At 40.9% G+C, this 23,257-nt stretch overlaps 1 protein-coding gene across 5 annotated transcripts in view; it reads left to right on the top strand.

Moving 5' to 3' along the window:
* The window catches only part of tmcc1a (transmembrane and coiled-coil domain family 1a), a 47,459-nt gene extending 24,558 nt beyond the window's left edge, over positions 1 to 22,901 (top strand). For 3 of the 5 annotated variants that reach the window (XM_086276625.1, XM_086276627.1, XM_086276626.1), the window contains 4 exons: positions 15,957 to 16,214; positions 16,459 to 17,150; positions 18,262 to 18,397; positions 20,688 to 22,901. In XM_086276625.1, the coding sequence (XP_086132751.1) occupies positions 15,957 to 16,214; positions 16,459 to 17,150; positions 18,262 to 18,397; positions 20,688 to 21,002 (1,401 nt within the window). In that variant the 3' untranslated portion in view covers positions 21,003 to 22,901. The remainder of the gene's footprint in view (positions 1 to 15,956; positions 16,215 to 16,458; positions 17,151 to 18,261; positions 18,398 to 20,687) is intronic. The other 2 variants (XM_086276628.1, XM_086276629.1) reach the window with 1 other exon arrangement.
* Positions 22,902 to 23,257: the final 356 nt, after the last annotated feature.

Consider the following 23,257-nt stretch of genomic DNA (forward strand, 5'->3'; position numbering starts at 1 on the left):
AAATCTCATGCGGTTTCCTCCAGCATCTAAAATTAAACCCGAAGTTTCCTTGCTGAACAAGCATGTGAATCTGCTACACTGCTTGTTACTCATGTGTCACACTTCCTCAGCAGCTTTTCTGACTTCACTGTTTTGATCTCCACACCCCCTTTACCTTGTCACTGTTTTCCTTGTTTCATGTCTTAGAGGCAGTCCTTCTTAAGCGCTCACTCTCTCGGGCTTCCTCTCATCTGTGTCCAGTGCTCAGACAGTGTAGCCAGTTACCCGTCTCCATAGTAACAGGGTGATGTTCAAAGAGGTTTGCAGCAGCTTTGCTCAGCTGAATGCTTGCAGGTTTGCTGTCAGATCTCGCAGCCACCTCATCTGCTTGAGTAGTGCAATAACACCTTCCTAGAGGAGAGAGAAGTGCTTCCTAAAATTAGACTCCTGTGCAGTTTTCCAGATCTTCCAATCTAATGTTGTACACTATGTAAATAAGCACTTTCTTGTCATGTGGAATGGCATCATATCGCTTGTTCGCTTATTGCTTATGACTATTTCCTGTTTTCATTCTCTTTTAATGTAAAGTTGGAATTTGGCAGTTAGAATAAATTACTTGTATTAGGCAATTTACCAGACCCCAGCTGGAGTTCTTTACAGTAAATGTCTAACTCTAGAGTAGATTTCGTGCTTAGGCTTTAGTATGCAATGTGTGCATACATATGCACTGTGTGTGTGTGTGTGTGTGTGTGTGTGTGTGTGTGTGTGTGTGTGTGTGTGTGTGTTTCTGTGTTTTCCTTTGTGTGTGCTTGAACTCTACACCTCTCTGTTTGTGTTCCCTTTGAAGCATATCCTCAACCTGTTTAATTAAGCTCTTGAATATTCATGTAGTTGTACATATAGGCCAACGCCTTTTTTCCGGTCCTGCATGCTGTTAGTATTCACAACACTAGTCTGGCACTCATGCTCACAGCAAAGGTTAACAGTTAATGAATAAAAAGTCATTTTATGTGTGAAATTCTTGTTGAAACGTCCCTCCAGATGTTATGGTGTGAAAGGAAGAAAACAGGAAAGACCTCTGTGTTGAGCTGGGGTAGGGGAATGTTTGAAACACTGATGCAATGGTGTATGGGTAAAGGTCGATGTTGATCAGAAAGATGGATAGACTTTTGGAGAAAAGAAGAAAATCTCTGAGGTTCTTTTTTTTTCTCTCAGTTCCCTCTTAGTTTTCTAATCTGGGTCTGAATGAGGAAGAAGCCTGCTGTGCCTTCTTTGCCTATTCTATTAATAGACAACTGTCTGAACCAGTGTTAACCAAGTTCACTTTCAAGTGTGTCTGAATGATGTTATTTATCTATAACCCCCCCCCCCCCCCCCAGAAATATATATTTATGCAATTTTTAAGGTTTCCATAATCTTGTGTGTTACTAGACCTCTTTGTCTCTTGTGAGAAAGACGCAGTTGAAAGTAGCTTTTGTTAGACCTCTTTATTAGAGCTTTTCCAAAGATGAATTGCATTTTTATGTTTAATTATGTGGTTGCTTGAGTACACCGCCACCCCCTCTTAAAATAATATGATTTAACTTTAACCATATTTAAAAAAAAAAAAAAAAGGTTTAATTGGGTGTCTGTGCATGAGGTCGCGTGCATATATGTGCACATGTCAGCAAGAAGTCTCCGTGGGTCATCGTTTGTGTATTTATTTTGGTCCTGCAGCTGGTCCTTCCTCTTTGGCCTCGTGTGAGTATATGTGACACTAGTGTGGGCACGCATGTGTGTCTTTGTTGTTTTCTCAGCCGTTCCAAGGTTGCTACATACTTGGTCAGTCACTCGCTGAGAATATTTGGGTCAACCTTAACCTACATGTCTGTTCCCCGGACACCGTCCCCTGTCCCAGTCCATCTTTAGTTTGCACACTGCTTGCTTTCATTTATCCAGCTGCCAGTATTAGCTCTGAATTTGATTTCCTTCAGCTTGGTCGTCAAAATAAACTAGCTGCATCTATCTGATGAAGTGTTTTCTTTAGTTTTCTGCTCCTTATTCAGATAGACCAGCGGATTGTTTTCAAAGGGAAATTGCTCATTCTGAGAGATGGAGAGCAGAGAAACAGACTAAGAGAGGTCGTGCTCTGCATCCCTGCCACTCCCTGTGCAGTCTATATCATTCGCCTGACTCTGTTGAATTATGGATGAAACTATTTATCGCTGAGCTCAGCTCTGCTCCACTGACCCACTTGCACACACATTTCAAATCTGGTCAGAATCTCTCGGGAAATCTCATCATATTTTCCTTTTTACTAATAACCAGAGCCATTCCTCTCATTCTCATGTGTGTCAATTTGTAGCAATCCCAGGAATCTCCATTTTCTCACTGTCCACCTCTTACAAGGTCTCCCGTCTGTACTGGACATCACATCATTGAAATGAGTTGTGTTTTTTGTGTCAAGAGAGAGTTTATATTGAATTTGATTGTGGTTGCCTTTTCCTCCTCATTGATATAGACACATCTTTAATTTTCTGGCAATATCTCCTCTCTAGATCTCCTGTCTTGTAAATTAATATAGGCAATTACATTATTTCTACTTTCCATCTCCATGACATGTCCCTCCTTCATCTCTGTTCATATTATCAGCCAACAAGTCATCTGTGTGCTTTGATGTTACTCACTAATCAGAGCTGAATTGTGCTACAACAAAGGCCTGCACGTCTGTCAGCAGGACAAGTGATAGCGGAAGAATGCAATAAAAATACAACAAAACCTTGAGTTTATTGACAGGAAACCTGTCAGGAAATGAAATACCAGACAAAGCACTAACACAGGGGACAGCAGTCGACACACATCATGTAGCATCGTTGTGCTTTAGCTCCCCCTTGTGGATAATAAGCAATACTACTCATTGAGTAGTTGGTTGTGTAAATTTGTGAGATTCTCTTATAGTTTTATGTTTTGATCTCTTGATCTCAATAGCAGCAGAAACTAATTTATTAAACCAGGTATTATTTATTAAAATGTAGACCTATGTTGAATATGTCAGATAATACGGGGCATCAATCTTTAATGAGAGCAGGTAGAGTAGCAATGGCAGGAAAGGGGCAGACAGAGCTGTTATAAATTATGGTTGTATTGAATCACTTAAATGGAACTGGGCCATCATTAACTTAATAAATGGCACATGTAAGTAAAAAAAAAAAAAAGTTTAATTTTCACCAAAGAAACCCAAGCAGTGTATTTCCTGAGTCACAAAAATTATGTTTGTGTGACTCAGGATAATGCATGCATAACATGCACGCAAACGTATTGCTTGATTGCGTGCATATGTTGTGAAATTAGTCTCAGTACACAAGATACCCAGAGCCACCAAACTTTGTTTTTCAAGATAGTCTTAATCTGGAAACAAGAGAAGAAGATTTTCATTAGATTTAGCTGCCCTGTAACGACATGAGCTTCCTACTAGACAAGTGCCTCTACTCATTATCTGTCTTCCTGTTATGAAATCGGCTGCTTCTTAGTGGAGGCTTGCAAAACTTCTGAAACAGTACCCAGAGGCCAGACCATCCAATAAGTCTGCTTAAAAGTGAGTAGTGAGATTAACACAGAGGCAAAAAGTGAGAAGAGGCCAGACTAAATAATCCTCCAGGGCCAAAAAGCTGGGACTGCTTGTTCTGGATTCTTCATCTTCCTGCTTATGAATAGGCTGGCTGTGTTTGGGCTTACATACTGCCCCATGGTACCGAACATTGTGCAGCATCCTGCCAGACTAAGTCTGCATTTTGGGTCGGTGCCCTTTCTGTTCCACGTTGCATAACCAGGATGACTGAGTATAAACAGAAGCAGGGCCAATAAATGCCAGCTACCACCAATAGACCAACACCGTGTCTCCCCATGAACCCACTCTTATGTTTTCCTGCACGTATACGCACACTGCTTTCCTGTGTACACTTTGACACATCCATTACTCACATCACAGCATCACATCCACATTCAGACTTAGAAACTTAATGGAAAACCAAAAAAACAACAAAAAGGTTCAGGTGCTACAACATACAGGCCTTTTGAGGCTGTTACAATACAGATATTTAAGCCTTTTATGAAACTGTATGGCTGCTGTGTTGACATTAATGATGTCTACATGACTTCGAAACCATTGTGTGTAGTTCTGTACTGCAGTTTTTTGTTACATATTAGCTGAATAATAGACAGTTATTGGCTACGTCTGTACTAGGCTGATATCAGCCCGTGTAACGGCCTCACCCACTTTATGAGGCTATCATTACTGCAGGTAAATGGGCATGCCATGTATATGTAGTTTTCCACGGCCTCTGCAGTAGGCCCTGAACAAGTGTGCTGGCCTGTGACTATTTTTATAGTATTTGTTTAGCAAAAAGTAGCTCCAGTGAAAATAAGGTAAAGTATATCAGTAGTTCAGGAAAGCGACTGTATACATTTATCTACGCGTGAAACCCTTCTAATGATTTGATTGAACCCACATCTAAAATCTGGTAATACTTAAATTCATTCTGAACACATGATTACTTGTCAGATGTCGAATGTTTTGCATTCACAGTTGTCAGTTTCAGCACAGGACATGATAACAGATAATTGTTTGGGTTGTTGTTATGGACATTTCTTTCTTTTCCTTCCTGTTTGGCTCTTGTCGAAGCCAGGAATTGGCTGGCTATGAAGATGTTTCACACTCTTGGATGCCACCAGCTATAAATGTCCATGTGTATAAAGTGCTCAGGGGTTTATGTAACTGCTAATAGGGCCATTGATTATACTGGAGCCTAGACTAGTGAGAACTGGACAGCCAGAGTTGGAAAGAGGGCTTTTTGTTATGGGGGAAGGTATTGTTGAAGAAAGCCAGAGGCCCGAGTCATGGTTATCTCCTCTTTTAGGCTTGAATTACCATCAGTCTGTGCAGACAAACCTCTCACTCTTCTGCCTTTATGTAACTGCTCATCTCCTGCCACCAGACCATACTACACAACTTACTGTCACATGGAGCGAGCTGTGGTGTTACCCCTGCATAAAAAAACTAACAACTTTTGTTTAATTCTGCAGTTAGATGCAAAATTTCAGGACAAATGCATCTAACTTGTTGCTCCAGTTATAAAAGCTCAAGGTTAAGGTTTGGAAGGGTTTTGCATTGTATTGTTAATCTTTGCATAACTTTCTGTTTATAAAACTTAGAGAATTTATCCTTTCCCAAACCACAGTCCAGTTACATCAGACCCAGTCTCTTCTTTGTCTCTTCTGGATTTTTCCAGAACTTTTTTTTGGCTGTGGAGCACAGACCTGGCTTTAATTCAGCGCTAAGCTCTGTCCTCTGAACGACACTTTCCATTATTATGGCCCTGTGCGCTGGCTGAGTAAACACATCCACACGAGTTGTTTTCTGTGTCTTTGTGTGTGATGTCATCAGCTCACAGCACTGTTAGTTCAAAACAGTATTTTTTTAAGAGAAAGAAAAATCCTTACTGTTAAACTCGTGTTTTTATTTTTTGATTAAAAATGTAAAAAAGGACAATACAGATACATTTTACCAAGTTAGAGTAACAGCGGAGGTAATCAGACTTGAGCTTTAAGTGTCACCATAACAGGCGGTGTGGTTTATACCATCACAGTTGTTTTAGAGATAGTATAATATTTTTATATATTATATTCTCTGAAAGCGCATTTGAAACCTATACATTTTGCTGTTTAACTTAAAATATCTAATCACTTGGCAGCACTTCATTGCATTTTAGGGAGATAACCTGCTGAACTACAAAATGAGAACCAGAATAGAGAAGAATGGTAATTTAAGTTCATACAGGCTTACCAAAATTGGACAATAGAAGACTGCAAAAATAGCGTCTGGTCTGATGGGTCTCAATTTCTGCTGTGACATTTAGATGTTGAGGTTAGAATTTGGCGTAAACAACATGAAAGCATGGATCCATCCTGCCCTTTCAGTGGTACAGGGTGGCTGTGTAATTGCATGGGGGATATTTGCTAGTCACACTTTCAGTACCAGTTGAGCATAAACCACACAGCCTACCTGAGTAGGCTCAATTTAATAGAGCGCCTTTGGGATGTGAAGGCAGAGGGGGGTCCAGTGGCATACTGCACCTAATAAAGTGGCCGATGAATGTATGTTGATGACTTTATTACAGTGGTGGTGAGTTTCCTGCTGGTTTTGGCTAAAAACCAGTTAGAGGATGTCACAAATCAATCTATGTAGGAAAATCACTGATGTATCATAGTAGACTGAAGGTGTGTCATTGACTGGAAACGCATGCTTATTCTTTACTGACTTTAAACATCACCAGTTCAGCAGGTCTTTCCCCTTTTCTATATCTCTGCAATGCAGTTCTTTGTTATTTTTTTAACGTGAGTAATTGTACTGGGTCTAAATAAAACTTATTAATTCACATTCATTTCCAACTTTGCTCTTCAATGCACCATCCAGATGTCTCTTAGTGAACCTGATATATGCATATTAATCTTAACTCCTTAGTGGTAACCTAAAAAGTATTCGAACAAGTCAAAATAATATATAAATTATGTTTAATCTGACATCAAAATGTTAAGGATAAAGTTAAGGCTAAATATTCACCAATATGCAAAAGATGTATAATCTAAAATGAAGACAAAACTGTGTTTTGACACAAAATGGAATAAAATATTCTCTCTATTAGCTTTTGTGAGTTTCCTCTGAGTTTCAGTCAGCTTTGCTTTCAGTTTTTTCCCCCCAAAAAGCGATCCCATTGGTGCTTTATGGGATTTAGGTCAGGACTATGGGAAGGGGCATTTTAGAGCTTTTATTTTCTCCATGGTGAAATATTCTGTCACCACCTCTGTCACTTTCGTTTTTTCGCTTGATTTGGCTGATCCTTTGTTTAAGATTCAATCGAACATTTGTGATAAATACAGTTCAGCTAAAACAGTCACAGAAATGACTCATAATCATGAGTCCAGTTTGCTGCTGGTCTTCATTGCTCTGCTTGTGTTCCTTCTGTTATAAGTCAAGACCTCTGTTTTTGAACATTTTGACAATATACTGTGAAAAGTGGAAGATTAGGTTATTTTCTGGTCTGGTGAACAGAGTGGCCTTATTTTATAACACTATTTATTGCTTGATTCCTGAGCTCAGTGGGTTGTTTTTGCCCGTTTGTGGAGTTGTTTTTAATTAAATCCAGGGCACTTGTGGATGGAGATGGACAGAGTTAGTTGAAAAATCTGAACTTTTCCAAAAGAATTTTAATTTAAGAAGTAATGTTGTGCTTTTTACTTTAACAACCTGATTCATTAATTATTTACTTTTGGTGCCATTTTAATGTATTGTAAAGACATAATCCTTCTATTACTGTCTCAGTTAATGTGTAGCTACTAGTAATTAATTTCTGTCAATGTAAATAACACCTAAAGTGAGCCACAGCTGTTCTTTCTGTCCCCTAATTTTAGCCAGCTAATGTGGTGCTAATGAGGTATAGCTGCCTCTGAGGCTAGCGTCTCTATTTATTTCTGTTCCGGTGTCAGTCACTTGTCATGGCATGAGTGCACCACCACCTGTGATTTGTGTCATTGAAACTTTGCTATTTGTTGCATGTTGTTAATCCCACCAAAGTTTATGCTGAGTCACTGTGAAAGCTTGATCATTCCTGGATAGCCAAGAGTCGCTGAAGGCCATATTTGCCGTGCGAGAGAATTTGACTTCAGGCTGGAATGACACTGACAGTAGAGCAAAAAAATGTGTGCCATTTAATCACAACTGATGGGAAAACACCTGTCAGAAGGTCCAGTCATGGATTCCCCGAACAACTAAAGGGTTACGGTTAAGACGCCTCTAAGAAAATGTATCTGTACTTGTGCTCCCTGTAGTCTTGTTTTTAGAGGTTTTTACAAAGTGAGGATTCACCCATCTTTAAATTATTACTTTTTAAAGTTTGTTACTATTTGGAAAAACTGCCAGGCTCAACTACTTAACTGGTAACTGGTAGTTAGCTGGTTAACATTTTACCCTAGTTAAAACTAGATTAACTGACAACACTACAGCAAACATTATTTGGTATTAGTAATCCAGATTTTTTAGCAAATCATTGTAAACTACTAAAGTAAGTTAATGCTAAGCCTTTGAGTGGGAGACCCCATTTCTTTGGGTAAAAGTTAAAGAGACGGTCAAAAGTATATACTGTTTGTCTGAATGGGAATTGTTGCCAGTAAAGGGAAAATATTATTATTCGTGGCTCTACAGATGTGCAGATATAGTTTAACCTATTTTTTCTATATTTACATTTTCCAATGTAAAGCCTTGGCTCAAATTTGAAACCACAGATTCTGCCATGTGTCCCTTTTATTCAGTACTGGGGTCAAACATACACATCTCACAGCGAGTTGGACTTGTTCTTATATAAGCACTCTTCTCCCTAATTCCTACCCGCTCTCTTCCGGTCCCCAAACCTCTCCTGCTTTCCCATTCAAGCCTGTATTCGCGCTCCTGTTGCCCTGCTCCTCCTGTCGGCTTGGGCACAGAAGTCTTCAGTTGCCCTCGTCCTGCCATACCACTCCACACCATTCCCCCTACACCCACTACTTCCAGTGCTTTTTCTTTCTTTTTTTCTACCTAATTTTACACCACAGTTTCATCATGACGCGAAAGACTCTGAGGCTCATAAAAAGGTGTTTGTAGTATATTTGGATGCCAATTTGTGCTTTAATGCAGTGAAAATGATCAACCTGAACGCAAAATTACAACTGTGTGCCGTCTCAGTTCTTCTGGACTGTTTACTAACAAACACTGTTTTGCACTCTAATTATGGCCATCCTCTCTATAAATTACCAATACTCCACTGTTTTGTAGCACAGGGACCCAATTATAGGCTTATATTTTTTGAATTGCAGCCTTGCGATGATCATACAACTGTATAATGTCAGTCCTTTCTTGTTGTTTGATTTCTCCAACTTAAACTAGAATTATCCACGCATTAGTGCTTTTCTGCTGGACAGTTATTTTGTTCAGTGTGGGTTTTTTTCTTTTCTTTTTTGATCAGTAGAAGCATCTAGTCCAGTCTGTTACAGCGTGATCACTCAGTAAACTGATTGGCTGAGACAATCAAACTGTGATAATTAAAAGGAGGGAATGGAAAAGTTCTCTCTCCTTTTTTCTGCCTGAACTAGCTAATGTTTTGGAGCTGAACTGGCCTAGAAACTCAAACAGAAGAAAAGCCGCCCTCCCTCCCTTCATGAGGCTTTCTCACAACCCCTCTCTCTTTTGCGCCTTCTCTCACTCCGTCTCCCTCTCACTGACAGCTCCTGGTGGGATCTTTTTTTCTTCTGTGCTCCTTTTGCTCCCCTCACATCCGTTCTCTGGGTCTCTGCCTCTCTGCCGCTCTTTCCCCCCGTCTGCGGATTTTATGCCCGATGGATGCTTTGAACGCTTAACTTCGCAGTAAACTCTCCCTGCTTTTATCCCAGGCTACATCCAGCGCAGCGAGCCTTCGTATGATTAACATTCTCTGTACTGTCACCCACCCCCAAACATGCGTTAGATGGGCTCATTGGTCCAGAGGAGTCTTTCTTCTTCCACTAATGTACGCTCTCTGTGGGAGTCGTGCCTGTCGAAGTGCATTGGCTCTGCACAGGCTCTCTGTCTGAAGCGTGTGTTTGAACTCAAGCTTCGTCCATGGGCTTTGAGGAGCAGCAGCCCTGTGAACCAGCAGCAGAACATAATGTAGACTCTGCAGCTATCAGTAGTCATGGTACATTGCTGGAGTGACTGTGCATTTTATGGATTCTGGATATTCAATCAAGCCAGCAGTAATTCCTTGTCCAGTGGGGTCTTTGCAACTGTGGACTTTGAGTGAAGTGGACTTTGTTTGGAAGAAGTGTCCTGACTGATGTGTGCTGTGCCAGACCCAGGCTCCTCTCCTTTTCTTTCACTGTATTTTTTTCCCCGAGAGACACACAAACAAATAGAGAGACCAAACAAATATTCCACTCCAAGCTGCACGCATGCGTGTCCCACTCATGGAGGTCATCCTTAACCTGGTAACTGCTGACACCTCTCCACTTCCTACCCCCAACACCACAGTGAGTCTCCACATGTGTATATAGTGTGTGAGGTTGTTTGTTATGTTTGTAAAGACTGTTTACAGTCTTGTAAAGGTGTTTATAGCGACATGGTGCTTGCTTACATATCAGTTAAAGTAGGAGTGCTGTGTGCACTGTGTCTGTAATAAATAAAACACAGATGTCTTGCTCGAAAAAAGGATTTTGTCCTGAAGTGTTTTTGCAGTAGTGAAAATACTTTTTTTTTTTTTTTTTTTGCACTCTCCTTTCCTTAGTGTGTGCACTGATAGGCTTTGGCTGTATTATAGTGATTAGTAATGAAACTTTGTGGATTCAGCCATTCGCGAGTACATGTGTTGAGTAAACTGCCCCTTGTTCAGCATCACATGGAGTTTAGTAATTTTCCATATCCTGTGAATGGAGTTCATTGTTGCCACGCTGGATACACTTAAAGGAAACAACAAGTGGATTTTCATCAAATCATCAATTTCAACTGAAATCACAAGATGGTGATGCAGGGGAGCAGAAAGTAGGGTTGGGGTTAAATGTGGCACATAGTAGTCCAATGCACAAATGTTTTATATTAAAATGACAATAAATAAATATTAAATGCAGCACCAGACTTTTTGGGCCCGTGAACGTTCCACTAAAGGCCTATTTCACACATAACCTACCGCAACTAACTAAGTGTTTGACCGTGTGTTTGCACACAGTGTCAAATGCTCAAACGCTCGTAAATTCAGATCTGTTAATAAAAGATCACTCAGTACTGTTAAGCTGTTACTTTGATGACTGTGTTCACTCTCTGATATCTACGCTGTACGGTTAAAGATCAGATCAACTAATCAGCAGTGTGAAGTTCAGACAGTCATGGATGACCGGCTTTGATGCAGGGTGTTTAATAAAGTCACAGAGATACGAGTCATATAAATGGAGAGGCGACAGCTGTGTAGTGCAAAATGAACAGAGCTGAAAGGGATAGCTAAAAATCCTCCCTCTTACAATAGTTCTCATCCTTCATGGATATTGGACTCTGTAGATAACATACTCAACTTACTGATATGACTTGAATTATAAGGGAGGCACCTTTTCCACACTTCAGGGAATATTATAATAGGGGGGGGTGTGGATCAGAGCAGATTTCTCAGAAACATGGAGTTGCAACGTCCTCGGAGTATCACTCTTGCATCTTGCCATTTGAAACTGCTGCTTCTCAAGAAACACAAACTAACAACACAGGAAGCCCACAGCTAGAATGCGGGGCTTAATGAATAACAAGGTACTGTACTTTTCACACTTTCACACACACACAAATAATGAAAACCTGAACTTGACAGCAAGAAACATAGAGCGTGGTATGGTCACTTAGGTGTTTCTTGCAAAAAGTACAACAGTGAGCTGTGCCGTGGTTGCGTTGCATTGTAATGTTTATATAAAATACCGTAAGTCTGTTGTATAAGCTATGACTCTCAAACATAACAAATGGGAAGATAATTTTGTTTCATTCTGAAACATTTACTATGACAAACATACATATTTAAACAGCAAGCTACAGTCAGGGTCAGTGTGGAGTTTTAAATTCCTCTGGCCTTGATCTGGTTAGGGTGTAGATATCATCAGCATGCGACAAGATCCTAAGACTGTGTCTATTTCCACTGTTTGTCCTCGAGAACATCCTGACTCTAGCTGTCCTCGATCTCACCTGAGTTAACTCACAAAACAACAAACGCATTAAACTCAACTCAGAGGAGACAGACCTGATGTATCTGGTGTAGAAAGAAAGGAGAAGTGAAACATTTTGATCACAAAAAATAGGAAAGAGACGTATGACAGTCTAATTTCTGCTCGGTGACCTACATTGAACAAAATGGATTTTGGGGGCATGTGTCCTCTGCAGTTCAGAGAGAGTGAGATGGGTAGTACAAGATGTTCTTGTTGCATGTGTCTAATTATATGTGATGCACATCTAACACCATTAGCTTGGTAAATTCTTGCCTAAATGCCTATTTGTGTGAGGTTTACTTCGCAGGTCTCGGTGTTTAGGTTTAGCTCGGCTTTTCCCAGGCCTGTGGTCGATCCATGCTAAGTCAGTGGTGGCCTTTCATGGCTCTAACAAGCTTTACTGGATCCGAGGCTGTTACACACACCAACCTGTGGCCCCGGTTTGGGACATAGGTAGAGTAGGTTTTCTCTGAAGTATGTGTGTGTGTGTGTGTGCAAGGAGCTGAAGGGCAGGGGACAAGTCCATACAAACCCTTTGTTTGTCATTTTAACTGATAAAGTCTAATCACAGGGGGGTGCACACCACCCTGCTCCCCAAATTACCAACACACACACACAAAACGTCCCTAATTAGGCTGCACAGACTCCAGTGGTGCAGTGCGTGTCACTTCTTGCTTCAGTGGCTCAGCACATCGACATGTTTGGCTATGTTAATTGAGGGAAATTAGCCTGATCCTTCAGCTCATGATCTTTAATTTGTTGCATGATTAGTCACACTAAAAGTCAGACATTTGAAGATGACACTGATCGTACAGGCAATGCTGATTTGTTTAGTAACTGAAAGCCAGGGATGAAGCATTGCTTTGCTATGTGTGTGGTAACATTAGATCATATCTTGCAATGGCCAGTCTTTAGAGCCGGGAAGGCGCACAGCTGATCATTACTGCTTGAACTGGTTTCTTCGCTTTACCTAACAGAAGAAATGCGCTGATAGTAATTTGGGGTTTTGTTTTTTGTTTTTTTTTTTGGATCAGCACGTTGGTTTGGTGCCAGTGTGTACAGGTCACTAGGGCTTCTTATCACAATGTCTAAAATCTATCTGTGCTGCACTGCAGGGTCCTCCAGTACAAAGTATACTGCTTACTTGTCCTTTGCTCTCTTTATCTTTAGTAACTGGGCAGACATTTGATTATGCAGTTATTGTGTCACCTGGAAGAAAAAGGGGAAAACCAAATCAAGCGTGTGTGCTTCATTCATGCTCGCCCTTATAAGGTTATCAATACTGCTTTGTAACAGACCAGGTGCTCCTCTGAAACCTGTTCATTCGCTCTGTGCTTGCTCAGCAGGCTATTCCACTTCTCCAGCTCACTCGATCACCTTGGCTTGCTGTCAGGAAGCTTTAATAGTGATTAGACTTACTGTACATACACAATGTGCCAGTTAAATGGACTCATAGATGTGTGTCTTTTTCTGATTAATGTTGCCACATAGTCATCAATACAATACACATCACCTTGATTTTAAATTCACTTGGTGAACAAGTTTAAATTGTTTTCTTGCTGGTAATTCTGACGAGTACTCAGAGGAATGTGCCCTGGGATGTGTGTGTGTGCGCGTGCTGTTGTAAAGAGATGTCTAACTAGTTTTTCTTCCCATTAAGTACTCCTCTATGACAGACAGTCCCAACTCTTAGTTTTTCCTGCACAGCCTCTTAAATTTCTGATCTCAAATATTTTTTACCCATTTCTGTCATTTGCAGCTGTCCACATGGAAAAGTCAAATTCCTTCTAGAAAAAGGTTTTTAGTCAGATGAGACAAAGATTGAGCTATTTAGTCACAGTGACAAGAGGCATGTTTGGAGGAGTAAAGATGAGGTTTTCAGACCTAAGAACACTTCCAAGCTCCTTAGACTACGATGACCTGGTTGACTGAGAACCTTCACAGACACATGGTGGTGGTGGTAGCATCAAGCTCTGAGGCTATTTTGCTGTCAGTGGTACCGGTACACATCACATCTTGAATGGTCTCCCAAAAGCCCCGACTTTGGGGCCAGGAAACCAACAAATTTAAATGAATCATTTCTGCTAAGAGTGGTCAAATATCCAGCTAAAAGGTTATTAATGACTACAAAAGGTGTCTGGTTGAGATGTACTTCCAAAGGATTTATAAACAAATATTAATGGGCATGTACATTTACTTTTGATCCTGTGTGTATATGTTTGACCTTGTGTAGATTAGGAAAAAAACAGAAATAATTATAAATAATTCTTGTTTTCTAAATCGATTAAAGATGTATGCTGTACAATCATTCCACCCTGGAAAAAGAACAGTTTAAAGAAATAATTAAAAGCCCAAAATTACTTTGACACTCATGCCCACAATGAGTGTATGTAAACGTTTTATCACAACTTTAGTGTGACCAACACTAAATTGTACTTACACACAGAGTAAATTATAACAGTTTCTTCCTGAGTAGGAAAAAAAATATGTAAAATCTGCACAGCGAATACTAACAAGAGTTTTAAAATGAATATAGTGGAAGCAAAACAACTGAGGTATCATGAAGCTGAAATTCTCGAAAACTCGTTTTAACAGTACTTGAGTAAAAAAATAGGTTAGAAAGTTACTACTTAATCGGCAACAACAAAGAACTGAACCAGATCAGTTGTTTCAAATAATCACAGACAAAGCTTTTGTGGCTTGATCTATTGTGAGGCTCCCAACTGTGTTTATTTTTGCAAATTCAGTCACGCGGTATAAGAAAAGGTCCCAGGTAATGCACTGCGCTCTCTTTGAAAGCTGCCAGAGGGATGATGTCATCTTTCTCAGAAAAGGGAGTGGAGAAGGGGGCGGAGCTTCAGGCGCTGCCAAGTACACTTGAGTTTCAGGTGTGCTTCAACTTTCACAACAAGTCGCCGGTAGAGCTGGAGCAGCTGGAGCTTACAGAGCGAAACTTCACTGAGTCGTTGTGGGGTTTTTATACAATTAAACTTTAACGAAATTTGAGCAGAACAGATGAAAAAGCACAGCTGGCTTTCACTGTGTGGACAATGCACTGGGAAAAAATCCTTCGTTTGACCAACGGAAAGGTGAGCGCCGCTTTTTTGCGCATGTTTTATTCGCTTTACTTTTTTTATTATTAAAGATAGTTTTTTTTTTTTTCGGTGCTCCTTTTGGATTCTTGTTCAATGTTTACGAGGAAAGTGATTAATCGGGAGCTTTAGTTTCTCCCGGATGCGTTGTACTTTGCGTTGTTGACAATTGCATCTGTCATCCATTAGTCATGCCGCTCAGAATACAGGTGAGCCTCCGGTGTTTTGGTTTCTACCGGTTATGGTGTGGCAGTATGGGGGATTTGAGTAGTAAATACTCGGATGAATAACCAGTGCGTGTAAATCCCTTATGTGTGTGTGTGTGTGTAAGTTTGCTGTGCTTCCTGAGCCCCCATGGTGTGATGTGAGGTCCAGATGATTATTTTGTGTGAATACTAAGTGATGAGAAGAATATTTTCATCAGTCTCTCCCAAAGGTTTGGCAATGTTCTTCCCCTGAGGTGTTTGAGGAAATGAATCACACCAGCGACCTGTGATTGAAGGTGTTAGATTCATCATTGTCTCAGATAGGGTGGTCTAGTTTTAGAAAAATTGAGGAAACACAATTTAGATGGTGTTTGGATTTTGCGCGGATGTTTCGTGGTCTGTTGATAAAATCGGGTCATTTTGAAAAACAAAGAAGAAAAATCTGTGAAATTGCTTTAAACCCAAATCTAATATCCTGCTAGTCCTGTTTTGTTTTGGGGTTTTTTGGCTTCCAGAACAACGAAATCAGAGTCCAGGTTTTTCGAGTTGAGTTTTGTGTGGATGTGCTGAAAATGACAAAAGTTATTTTTCCTTAACTTTCATTTCTTTGCAAGTCCATGAATAAAAAAACCGCTTACTTGGCATCTTCCTCTTTAGTTAAACTGACCGCAAGTGACCTGTTCAACCCACTCAATTAGCCTCGTTCCAGTCTGCATGCTACAAAAATGCAGAAGTTTCCTTTTTTTTTTTAACATGTCAGCAAAATGACCAAAAACTCTTATATTGCAGTTCATCCTTTTTCCTCCCTGCCTCACTCCCTTTTTTGTTTTCCTCGCAAATCCTTTGATTTCTTCCCTCACCCTTCACGTACTTGAATCTGTCTTTTTTTCCTCTTTCATCGCTTCAGATCGACCGGCTGGAAGTAAGTGGCCTGGGCCAGGCACCCCTGTCTGTTTCATGTGGGGCAGACAGTTCGTTCCAGGGGGGTGAGGATATCACCCCAGACCCTCACCGCACCAAGCAGGCCATCGCCCAGCTGCAACAGAAAATCCTCAAGCTCACAGAGCAGATTAAGATCGAGCAGACAGCCAGGGATGACAATGTTGCAGAGTACCTCAAACTGGCCAACAACGCCGACAAACAGCAGAGCACACGCATCAAACAGGTGAAACGAGGAATTATTGTTAGATTTTTTGTATTAAAGCCAGCACCTCATTGCCTTGTGCTTTTAGTAGGCTGGTGAGATTAGATCACAATTAGTGCATAAACACCAAACCTGTTTGATCAGTTTGTTTTACCTTGGCTTTTCCTCAGAGGCAGGGAGGGAACTTTCTAAATATATTTAAGTGGATAATTGCGGACTGATTTGCATTTCACTGACTAATAAATTCCTGTCCTGTGGCTGTCAGGTTTTTGAGAAAAAGAACCAGAAGTCAGCACAGACCATCCAGCAGCTGCAAAGGAAACTGGAGCACTACCACCGGAGGCTGCGAGAAGCGGAACACAACGGTATCCCACGCCAGCCCAAGGATGTTCTGCGGGACATGCAGCAGGGCCTGAAGGATGTCGGAGCCAAAGTCACAGGCTTCAGTGAGGGCGTGGTGGATAGTGTTAAGGGTGGCCTCTCCAGCTTCTCACAGGCTACCCACTCTGCTGCTGGTGCAGTCGTCTCCAAACCACGAGAGATCGCCTCCCTTATTCGCAACAAATTCGGGAGCGCTGATAACATCACTTCACTTAAAGACTCTCTGGATGACCCTTCAGTAGAAGAGGGTGTGACAAGTACTGGAGGACGTTCCCTGGGAAGCACTGGGCATCACTTCCAGTCCAGTCCGAAGTATGGTAGCGAGGATGACTGCTCTAGTGCTACATCAGGCTCAGTGGGGGCTAATAGCACAACAGGGGCCCCTGGGGGTCCCCCCAGTTCCAAGGGAAACACACTGGAGAGGAGCCAGAGTTCCAGCTTTGACATGCTGCTGCAGGAGGTGCAGGAGTTGAGAGATGGCCAGGCAAGGCTAGAGGAGAGCCTGGAAGGTTTGAAGAGCCACTATCAAAGAGACTACACAGTTGTTATGCAAGCACTGCAGGAAGAACGCTTCAGGTAAAGAGAAAAAGAACTAGAACTTGCCAGAATGTTTGTACCATACATGCCTGAGTGTGTAACGAGAAATCCCCGCGAATGTCAACAGTGCGTAATCAGGAATAACCTGCTATAGTTAGAAACACTTCTCTGGAACCATCTTAGTTATGCATATTGCTATTCATCATCGCAAGGTACACTTGGCCTGCTTGTGCATTAGAGAGATTTTACCAATATTAGCAGCATTAGCTCACAGTAGATAAGAAACCTTTTACCTACAGTTCATCAACATTAACATCAGAACAGCTCAAATTCTTTTATACTCATTCTCAAAGCAGCAGTTGGCATGTAAGCCGAGAACAGCACAAAAGTGCATGAGCTTTAAAACACAGGGCACAAGGACTGAGAACAGATCTAATGATCAGCTTGAATAGAAAAAGAAACATGTGCATTTTTCTTCCTAAAATGTCCAAGTTCAGAGTGATCTGTTTGACCTCTTAGATTAAAATTGCCAACAGAGACAAATGGCATCTAAGGAGCTATTTTCACCCTTCCCAGGGGAGGGAGTACTCCATCCAGAAACCAGTAATGCTGCTAAAAACTCCTCAGGAGCTGAATCCACCCATAACATATCTGCAGTTATTTCATAGCGGACATTTGTTAAGGAATCATTTCTAAACATTAAAAAAAGACAGGTAAAACTTATAAATCATGTGTCATCGCCCTACTTAGAGACTTTTTGCTGGATTTTATACCAACCTGTTAAAAGATCTTAAAAATAAGAAACAGTCAAGTTGACTCATGTCTATTCTTGTCCTTTGCTGTCCATCCAGCTTTATGTGCCTGCCAAAATAAACAACAGTATAGATTCATCGCCTCTTGTTGGGCACACATTCCATTGGCCAGTCTAATACTGCCGAGTCTCTTGTGATAGGCTAGTTGAATCAGCAGATGAGCAAGCATATCCTAATCTTGTCAGGGCGGGTCATCAGCTCAGTCAGGTGCCATGTGGCCAGATGCCCTCAGGGTCTATTCCTACTAATTCCTGCGTGCGTTTCTTTGTCTAAGCTAATTATGCCACAGACTCTCACATGTGTTCGTGTGTGCTTCTTTTACTTACGCATGCGTTCAGGTGTGAACGTCTGGAGGAGCAGCTCAACGATCTCACAGAACTTCACCAGAATGAGATCCTCAACCTTAAACAGGAGCTGGCCAGCATGGAGGAGAAGATCGCCTACCAGTCCTACGAAAGAGCCAGAGACATCCAGGTTTGTAGTTCAAGATAATGTCAGCAAGCACCAGCACCCATTTTTATCATGATAAGCAGTTTCATTTTCATTAACAGATATGCATGAGGAATGGTAGTGATTACACCAAAGTAATGATAGATAACAAAGCACTGCAAAACAACTGATAAATGCACACCAGTGACAACATCTCTCACTGTCACACAGATTTGTCTGAAGAGGCTTTTTAATTTGTCTATTAGAGAACCAAACTCTCTGCAAAAAACAATAAAACAAGGAGGAAAAATGTGAAACAAATGTAAAAGCAATGTAAATATAAAAAAAAGAGACCTAAATAAATTAAGGTGGGAGAAGGTAGATTGTAAACATGAAAAATGTCACTGTGTTGACAGTCGCTATTACAGTTATTAAAGGGCAGATGTCATTGTCACTGGAAGTTAAAAATGTTATCTTATCTGGTGACATTATGAGTTCATAGAGAAATGTGAGACAGGTTGTAGTGTATAGGTGTTTTTTTTTTCATCGCAGTGCTTTTGTTTCACAACCATTTTTGTTATTAATGCCTCCATCATCGGCAAGTGACATGCCAGATTAATTTTATCAGAGGCCCTCGTGTGATTTTTAAAAATCAGCCGCCACGCCTGTTTTTTGTGCAATACATTCGGCCCAGACAGGCAAAGTCTGAGTTTTATTGGAACAGCTGCAATCGGCAGCTACAGACCTGATTTCACTAAATCAGGCTGCCAATAATAAATGTTGAACAAAAAAATGTTCTGGCACACCTTTCTGATAGATTTAAACCTGTTTGTTCTATGACTGGGTCACCACACTGTGTACTGACACCAGCCCAAGTAAATTTGAATCTAAAATGCTGTCCAAAATGTAATTAGCTGAATTCCCCTAAATAGCAATTCACACTGAAATTATATTATTACAGGACCTCTGTGTGTGGCACAATACAGTAGATCATTTTTGGTGGATTTTTTTTTTTCGCTTTGAAATGACGAACATGACAAAATCATACCAGACTGAGATCACAGAAGGCCGCTGCAATTATTACATATTAATAGGGGTCCACTGTTATGTTAGTCCTGTGTGAATTGGGCTTTAAGAGTGTCAGCAGCTGCAGCAGAGTAATTACATTTTAGAATGCATTGAGCCTTATTATTACTGTTGCAGCACTGCGTTTTATTCTGACCACTTATGGCTTGCACGCTTGACCTCCCAACGCTAAAATGGGCCTGTGTTGAAATAATGGAAGTGGCTGGCCACTCAACCTTCCTGTCTTAAGCACTAGTAAGCTAAAGAAAGCTGGTCAGACGAGACCTTATTGTGTCAGTTTTAAGTTAAACTGAAGTTTTGAGTCGTGCACAAACCCTCCATCAGTTAACTGCCTTATCTAAATGTCTGTGTTGACTCTGTACACAAGGAGATGAGTTCAAGGCCCTGGTCTGTCCATCAGCTTTGTTTTGGGGGGGGGGTTCAAAACATTAACTATCCCTTGAAAATGTCTCACATTACTTGCATCCTTTCCTCTTGTCCATAAAGGCTAAGGTGTGTGTGTTTTGTCCCTGCATAAAACTTTTTTCACGCCTCATATTGCTCATTACAGCATTCCCTTCCTACACAGCAGGGGGTGGTAGAGAGCCATGAAATGTACTGTCAACAGCTACTTCAAACTCTAACAGAACCAGCAGTTACTTTATTTATAAAACACCTTTCATTGAAACAGGAGCCTGAGGTGCTTCACAGATGACTGAAATTTCAGTAACAGGATGTAATAAATGCTGTAATAAAAGCAATAAAACTAGATTAAAATCTAGATCAAATAACTAAAAAAAACAACAAAATATCATTAAGTAAAATTGCATAAGCAATATAAGTACAATAAAGCTAAGCTAATAAAATAGGATTACTGAAAAAGCAGATATAGTTAAATGAAGGAAATGTCTGAAAATCTCTGATGGGTAACATGTATCGATAATGTGCAGGATATTTAAGTGTTTTTGGATAACTTATCAATTACAGTTACAAACAAACATGATTAAGAACACTTCACACTGGTCTAATGTGGATCACATGAGTCTATTTAAAATAATCAAAAGTATAAAAGGCTGCACTCAGGCAAGTGAGAAGTTTTTATGTTTTTGTTCAGTGTTTTTCCACACATGAGAACAAAGGAAAGGCAAAATCATATCTGACTTTAAATCACAGTAAAACGATCAGTGTCTTGCTATTGTGCTTTGGATTAGTTTATGTTTATGAAACTGGTGACTAAGCTAAATGGATTTCCTCTCGTCGTCCTCTACAGGAGGCTTTGGAGGCCTGTCAAACCAGGATCTCTAAGATGGAGCTGCAGCAGCAGCAACAGCAGGTCGTCCAGTTGGAGGGGTTGGAAAATGCCACAGCCCGGACCCTCCTGGGAAAACTTATCAATGTGCTGCTGGCCCTAATGGCTGTCCTTCTGGTCTTTGTTTCAACTGTAGCCAACTGTGTGGTCCCTTTGATGAAGACGCGCTCACGCTCGCTCTCCACCCTCCTCCTCATCCTCCTGCTGGCCTTCTTGTGGAGAAACTGGGACGCTCTCTCGGGGTATACGCACCGTGCGCTGCAGCCCCCGGGATGACCAGATTACATTCAGCACATGTTGCTTTGGTGACAACAAGAAATGTAACTGTAGCTGCAGTCTGCAGTCGGTTCAGCTGAGCACATTTGGAAGCGGCCTGGATAAAGAGCAAGAAGTGTGAAGAAGAGTGAAGAAGAGAACATTCACATTTAGGAAGGACAAGACTGTTTACATTTTTAAAACGAACTTTTGTGTTGTTATCCCTCACAGAATGCAGTATTGTACTGTTTTTACCCTTAGAGTTTAATCAATTATAATGTTATTTCTAATAATATTATTTTATTTTCAATGTTATTTTATTCAGTACCATGTAGCATTACACTCCTCTCACTCTACACAAAGGGGAGTTTAGTCAGGAAACTGGGCTGGAGAGCTGCCACAAAGGCCCAGTCTAATTGTAGAGACATGCAAATGTGAGAATGTGGTTGATTGCCTTTAGGAAGAGAACTCTTACTTAGCTGTGATTAGTAGTTTTGAACCATGGCTGAAAAACCTTCCTGGAAGTTTCGCCTTTCTTGCTGTGATGAAATTTGTTCAGATAGAACATTTTGAAGGAATGAGTGTCATGCAGACGTACAATTTCTAATGGCAAAGATCGCTTTTACTTTTTTAAAGTTAAAAAAGAATTGAAAATAGGGAAGATAATGAATGGCACAAAGACTAGAGGGGGAAGCTGAGATGGTGTGCCCACCATAAAAACAGCACATGAATACTACAGAGAACATCTGGCTGCTGTCTAGCATCTGCCATATTTGTAACTTGTATACAGTGCTGCACGTTGTCATGAAGAAAATTACTTCCAAAGCAGATTTACTTTTAAAAGCGATGATAAAGGGCTGTTGTCCAAGTAAAATTAGGTTGCCAGGACAATTGGCCTCCCACCCCACCATTATGATGTGATCAAGTTAAGAAAGAAGGGGAGACCACTGGTGCTTTTCCAGTTCTGTCTCAGAACCATCATGAATACTGCTGCTTCAAATCTACAGTGCAAGTCATCTCCACTGCCATGCCAGTCAAATGCACATTGCCTGTATGTGACTTTATACTACTGACACAGTTTCCCTGCGTGTTATCTTTTCTTTCTTTTTCTTTTTTTTTTTAAATGTACCACCGTATCGCTATGTCAAGGTGTTATCACCCAGTGCCAAACTGAAGTTTGCCCAGGGATGCCTAAGCACCCAAAAGGTCCAAGCAGCTGTGGCTTCTTTCCATATATGTCATGAATGTCTTGCCAGATGCAACTTTTGTAAGGGGGAAAGTAATTCGCAATCTGAACATGACCTTGCCTCCAGATGCTCAGTAGTGTGTTTCTACACATTTTGCTTCCATGAGTAGAGCTTGGCATTCGGCCTCTCTTTTACTCTCACTTTCTAATCTAGTCAAGGACACTACAAGATGACCTAGCACGTTAACTAGTCTGCACTGTATTTAATGCCAAGAAGCTGATTTCCTAACAGACATTGTGATCATTTGAACTGTACAGCTGCACTTTAGCACACTGATAGACAGCATGTAGGTCAGGCCTTTGATAGAGACTACAAAGCTTGACACTCTCTGAGAAGTGAAGCGCTGATGCAGGTTGAAACTGCTGACATGCTTTTCTACAGGAAATTAAAAAAAAACCAAGGAAATTCAGTGCATTTTTGTCAAAATGTGAGTAAACTTGTTTCCTCTCAAGTTGAACCGCAGTAGGCAGATTTATTGATCTGTCAGTGATGTGTAATCAAAGGTACAATAGACAAGTTGGGAGTGAGCTGACCTTTGACTTTAGTTTGTCCTTGCAGCAGCACCTCTGATCTTGGGTTGTGTGCTAAACCACTTCAGTGCCTTCTGATGTCCTTTTCTAAGTGTGGAATAAATAAAGTGCATTCCTGACTAATTTATGCACATTCCGTATTTCTTCAAAAGACATGTTTCCTTTTTGTTTATTTATTTTCTTGTGTGTCTGATGCTTCTTCGCAGTGTTGTAGTGGAAAGTGTGCTTTTAAAGTCATCTTGCAGATGCTTTTCCTGACCGCTAGATGGAGCTCGTTTACCTGGAAAAGCCTTGACGTTCCTTCAGTATGAAAGCCGTGCTCAGTTTGTGTGAATGGTGTGCTCTGAGGGTGGGGAGAAGAGGTGTGACTCCTTATCAGGAAGGAAACAGGTTCTGAGGAGGGGGTCTTAAATGCCAAAAGTTAGCTTGTGCAGCAACAGATATTGTTTTTATTACAAACGAGAGATCGGGTGTACCCCCACTTTATATCACTGTAATG

Source organism: Aulonocara sp. 'chitande type north' Nkhata Bay, linkage group LG20 (genome assembly GCF_057382095.1).
Source record: "Aulonocara sp. 'chitande type north' Nkhata Bay isolate Kocher_YH1m ecotype deep benthic linkage group LG20, A_spYH_male_GT1.1, whole genome shotgun sequence".
In the NCBI taxonomy this organism is placed as follows: Eukaryota; Metazoa; Chordata; class Actinopteri; order Cichliformes; family Cichlidae; genus Aulonocara; species Aulonocara sp. 'chitande type north' Nkhata Bay.